Source organism: Saccoglossus kowalevskii, chromosome 11 (assembly GCF_978046115.1).
Source record: "Saccoglossus kowalevskii chromosome 11, keSacKowa6.1, whole genome shotgun sequence".
Lineage (NCBI taxonomy): Eukaryota > Metazoa > Hemichordata > Enteropneusta > Harrimaniidae > Saccoglossus > Saccoglossus kowalevskii.
The window spans coordinates 11851302-11857491 of record NC_140651.1 but is presented as its reverse complement, the minus strand read 5'-3'; the positions used below and the strand labels follow the sequence as shown (position 1 = coordinate 11857491).

At 36.4% G+C, this 6190-nt stretch overlaps 1 protein-coding gene across 1 annotated transcript; it reads right to left on the bottom strand.

The window, feature by feature from the left end:
- Positions 1-226: 226 nt before the first annotated feature.
- On the bottom strand, positions 227-5740 carry LOC146736197 (uncharacterized). The gene is made up of 5 exons (XM_085505200.1): positions 5620-5740; positions 4789-4893; positions 4545-4652; positions 1248-1355; positions 227-1132 (listed from the first exon to the last, which is right to left on the bottom strand). The coding sequence occupies exons 1-5, from the start codon at positions 5738-5740 to the stop codon at positions 864-866; spliced, it is 711 nt and encodes a 236-aa protein (XP_085361326.1). The 3' UTR covers positions 227-863.
- Positions 5741-6190: the final 450 nt, after the last annotated feature.

The following is a 6190-nucleotide window of genomic DNA, read 5'->3' as shown; positions in this document are numbered from 1 at the left end:
TGTTTTCTAACACGTTGAATAGCTGTGATTTTTTTTATAAATCATTGTAATTAGAAACATTATCAGATACTGATACACGTAATAAAGGTGTGACGTAACACAAGTGATATGCATTTCATAAATTCTATATCAGCCCATATGAGCAATATGGTATCGGACTGCTTTCAGAGTTTGTACAGGTTTGCCACTATTGTTCTTAGAAATGTTTTGAAAGATACGCAAAATGTTGGGTACACAAAAAAACTTTATTTCAATTTTACCAAACGTAAATAATGACAATTTGTAATTGGACTTAACAAGAAGTACAAGATGGAGTTTATTGGAAATAATAATTAGTTTATTAACTTTAGTTTGAATACTTGGCATGACGAGATTGTACTGGAATTTGTTTATTTACATAATGTAATAAACACGTAAATGATAGAATTCGAACTAATTCGTACAGCATTCTTAAATGGTAGGATATTTAAGCATGAAACCATTTTAACATCACTGATAAATATACGTTTCTTAGAAAAACAAACTGAATGGACAACCACGGATGTAAGATGTATCTACAGTCTGTATTTGAAAATTAGTATAATAATCACGTCTGTGCTTGAGCAAACGCTGCAGAAACTTATAGAGTGGAGTAGTAACTGCAACCGTGCACTAATTATCAATAATTATTCGGAATTACACAACCAACACTGATCAATTGTACAGAATATATATGAATCGGATACATATGTACAATGTAAGAAAGTTATCCAAAGTGTACGTAACTTAATACCCTATAAAACATGACACATCAGGCAGGACTCGAATAATAACATGTAGCAATAATTATCTGAATCGATTAAACTCACATCTGACACGGTAGATTACGTTCTATAGTACTGAACGTATTGACTTGCTACAAGTTGGTCTCTCACTAAAAGTTCTGAGAATAGTTCACATAGATATGTCAAAGTATTTTCGAACTGAAAACTTCTACACAGACTGTTTGACACACATTTCTGAGCGCACTGGATAACTGTCTTTGTATAGAGACTTGACAGTGGGACAGCACCAGTGACCATCATGTCTTCTGCTTCTTTATAGAAGAGACCATGGCGAACATTCATATTGCGTTCAATTCCCGGTACAGCTCCTGTAATTTCATTCAATAATTAAAAGTTTTATTTTAATACATATAACAATTTATATGAATAGGGTGTTTCCACGACTGGGCATTTTCGACCGTGGTATTAAATATTACACCATACCTGAAGTGCATGTTAGAGTCTGCTCATTCTTTGTCCACTGAGTGTCATCACAATTGCAGATTCCAGAAACGCACTGCCCATGAATACAAGACGAATCGTTTATACATGCTAAGGGCAAAACATTATATGAATATATCAGTGACATTTCGTAATTATTATTCAACCATGTTTTTCCAAACACTCAAATGACAAACAACACTTTAATCACCAGGTACATGTTATCTTATCTCATCAAAAATAAGTTAACCAATATCAGATTCAACAATTTGTCGACGCACGTGATACAGGTGTTTACATAGATGATATCAATTGTTTGCCATATACCATATATATTGAACTAATTGATCATACGTCTGTTAGTAGAATGGCGGCAGACACATTATACAAGTGCAAAATTATAAACATAAATTGCCTCTTCTGTGCGGTTCTGAAAAAAATATTTACTTTATTATGCGCAGCTTCCCCAGCACAAAATATTCTGATTCCTTTGACAATCAAGCTGTAGGCTTTATAGAAAAAATATGTTTTCAGTCTTTTTCTAAATAAGTTGACATCAGTGACTTGACGCGTGTCAGATGGGAGGGTGTTCCAAAGTTATATGTTTCCAATTTACATTTGGTGCAAATAAGGTTCTTATTAGAGGAACGAAGTGCATGATAATATGTATATAAATGAAAAGGATCACAGAGGTAGTTTGGAACAAGGCTGTTTAAAGATTTACTCATTAACAGAATATTTTGTACTCCATTCTGTGACGAACGGGAAGCCAATGCAGTTTTCGTAGAACTGGGATTATATGCTCTGATTTTTTAGTACCGCTGATGATTCTAGTAGCCGTGTTTTGAAGTGTATTTTCTGGAAGTTCAAATAATTTTCTGGAAGTCCAAAATCAAGTTTGGCAGTGGGTATTACATAAATTAAAGTATGACAAGGGTATTTCCTGATGAAGAGCAAGATACAACTGATTGTCATCTGCATACGGGTGATACTGTAGGTTGTGTTGACGAATGAGATTGTCTAATGGAGATATGCAAATGGTATAAGGTCAAATACCCCAAGTTGTTGTTGCGATTGTTTACTTGTAGTGCCTCCAATGGGAACAGACTGGAATCGATGTTCCACATATGATTTAAACTATTTAGGGGCCATGTCAGTGGTACTAAGACAATCTGTTGAGTAATACATGATGGTCAGTAGTGTCAAATGCAGCTGATAGATCGAGTAAGGTGAGCAAGACATAGATTCCATTGTTTATTTGTGAACACATGTCATTGTCAACTTTCAGGAGGACTGATTCAGTGCTGTGGTACTTCCAGTATGCAGATTGTAGTGGTTGTCAGTAAGAAAATCAGTTAGTTGAGTACCAACAATCCTCTAAGACTTTAGAAGGAAAGGGTAAGTTAGAAACAGCACGGTAGTTATTAAGTGCATTGCGGCAATGAGTTGGCTTCTTCAGTAGAGGCTTGCAGATTGCAGATACAGCACTGTACAATAGTTGATATAATTGGAAGTAGTGAATCGTTACAAGTCTTAAGTAGTTATGTTGGTTGGTTTGGCGAACAAGCTAGATACAGTCCGAAATAACCTTCTCTGATTGACGGCATTTTTCTTTCACAAGACTGGTATAGTAATTTGACTCGGCCTCACGAATTAATTTATTAACATTGCGACAGGAGTCTTTGTAAATTTGATGTTAGATTTGAAGTTTGGTTTCACGCCATCCACTCACTGCAGCCCTACGATAGGTTTATGGGTTGTATACCATTTGGCATCTGGTTATTGTATGTTACAATGGTTCAGTGTAAATTTGAAACTGGTTGATGAAAGCACTGGTTGGAGTCAGGGTCCTTGAAAAATTCAGTTGTAAAAATAGAACATGAACAACTATATACGACTTGGCGTCTACAGTGCGAAGGCTTCTGAAGTTGTACATGTGCAAAAACTGGCATATGATCGGAGAGTTCCAGACTGGCAGGCATCAGAGTTAGTTATATATAAGTCCAAATCTGACTGTAAATATGGGTTGGCTCCTGCAGCCACTGTCGTAGGTTGTATGAGTCAATGATGTTGTCGACAGTTAAAGTCGCCAACAATCAGCAGATGTCCTTTGTATGAAACATATTTCTCAGACAATGTGCCAAACTCGAGTAAAAACACAGTCAGCTGATTGTCGTCTTTTTCTGTCATATAAATTGAGGCGCTTTGTTGCAAATAGATCTTGCATTCCAGATTGTAAGTGGAAGTTTACACTTTCTAGTGACGGGCATGCATTGTTCAGTTACAGGTGCGGTGGTCATGTGAGTTGTGGTAGAGTCAATGTCTGTGTTGACTTTCCTTTTCTTTATTCCTGGATCAGCTCGTTTGCCTTAGTGTTGGTAGTCTGGATTGTATCCTACAAGCTCTGATGTTATTCTAAACTGGGATTAAATGTGGTCCATTGATGATTTTTAGTAGTTTACCAATGTTATGTAAAAAACATCTTCTTTATTTATAGTCTCGAGAGAAAAAAAGGCATTCACCAGTGCAGTAATGAACTTGAAGATTAACATATGAATAGAATCACAGTAAAAATCAGCTAAATTGGAAACTTCTGATGTAATATATGAAATTGTTAGATGCTCATAAATTACAGTGGTAAAACAAAGTTATTGGGAACAAAGAATACTTGCAAATTGTCACGAGCACAGCGTGGAAGGTTGTCGGCTAGGCACGCTACCCAATGGAGCATAATATAAATACTAATATTATTATTATTACTATTATTATACGCCATAAATTACTACGTGCCGTATTTTTGCGGTATTTTACGGGGTATTTTCATCCTACCATATTAGGAAATGCGTAAGCATTCTCTAATAATAAAAACAAACATGGCTGTTATCAGGGTTTGACCAGTCTCCACACAAAGAAGTTCGCTGATTTTGTTCTAAACTTTTTAGATTGCCGCATTCCCATGATGTATCCTTGGACGGAAAAAAATGTATAATAATAAGGTTATTACTAAAATACCTCAAAATATGCACTCATGTGAATGCGCGTCGGTCGATACCGCTGTACTTTCTTGGTGCATACTTTGAGGTATTCTCCTAATAACTTCATAGTATTATTGATATCCACAATAACCATAGAGCTGTGAACCTTATATAGAATTTCTACTAATAATAATACATGTCACTATTTTTTTCCCTTGTACCCATGTGTCATTAATACGGATGTTCTTTATTATAAAAGAATATTTTAACTTACAAAAGTGATTAAAAAGTAGATTATTTCACCACAAGCAAATTCATCACTTACCTGATATACACGTTAGTGTTGTGGCATTATAGCTCCATGCAGTATTGTTACAGTTACATATTCCAGAAATGCATTGACCATTCACACACGAAGAATCAGTTGTGCATTCTATGGGAATGATAATGTTTTTATGTAATTGAAACAGATTTTACAGTGTTAGTAAACGTAAAAGGAAAGTCGAAATATCTTATTTCTTGTTGACACACGTTTATTGCGTCAATTGCACCATAGAACATATACACACCTGTACATTTGTTGGCTGCGTCTTTACTCCAACCAGAGTGGCATATACATTGTAGCTCTAAAGCATCACATATTCCATAAGCACATTCAGCATCTCTATCGCATTCTGAATTCAAATAAGAAAATCCATAGCCAGTGATAAAATGCATGCATGCTCAACATTAACTCCTAGCGATATGATGCAAGCCAAAATGACGTCATGACAAAATCGCCAATTGAAGGCTCAATACGAGGCGAAACGAGCACGTGACCATTAATGTCGATCATCAACTAAAACAGATTGAATATGACAGCCTCATTAATTTGATTTCAAACTCAACTAGTATGCATCGCTGTAATTTCTATGCGGACATTATTCTAACTGATGCCAAACATTCTTTCTATATTTGTTTAGATTCACCCTTAATTTACTTTGCAAACAATGTAGCAATAAGATACACACATGTAACTTTGAACTGGCAAAGTTAGTCGTTGCTGAATTGTCGAGCAAAACGAAAACTGGGTCAAAATTATTCTCATAAATTGTCACATTTATAATGTTATTCTTGATGTTCCATCTCCAATATTTGTGGCTATACTTAAAGCGGGGGGGGGTCTACTGCGCACGCACGGGAATTGAGTCCCAAGCGACGATAACAACACACGATACAAACGCAAAGGCTCATAGGTAGACGCTTGTTTGTAAACAATGACACGCTATGGCCATATGACGCATGCGCAGGGCAGGTGACGACTCCTTAGCTTTAATGATCCAATCAATTGTTTTAGCCTAAGTTGAAATTCCCTAACATGTTTTTAGAAGTGACATTTAAATGACAGTTGTCATTCTTACCGCAATATGGTTTTGCGGCTATAGCAATTTGGTACTGGACAACCAAGTTGCTCGACGTCCATGAGAAAACATCGCCATCACCATTAACACCACATATCGCCACTTGCTCAATGTCTTCCATTGTCAAAACACTGTCCCATATGTTGAATGATGAAATGTATCCTTGAAATGGATTTGCACTGAAAGTGCCACCAAAAGATAATTGCATTTGTCCGATGACGAGTCTTCCCCCTCCTGGTATGCTATCGGCGGAAATGATGCCAGAATCTTGGAAAACGCCATCTTTATAAACATGCCAGACACCAGTTGCGGATTCCCAGGACATACATACATGATACCATTTGCCTATTATGATTGACGTTGAAATTGACGTTGAAATCGTGGATTTTAGCATAATATATATATTTTGATATGGATACACGTGAAAAAGAATAACGTTCATTTCGTCTGGTAATGCATACGAGAAGAGACTGTATTCATGCCAACTGTAGTACGTCGCCCATACACAAATGGTAAACGCAGACAAGGACGGCATAGACACACTGGCTGTTACGTCACCGTACGTGATTCC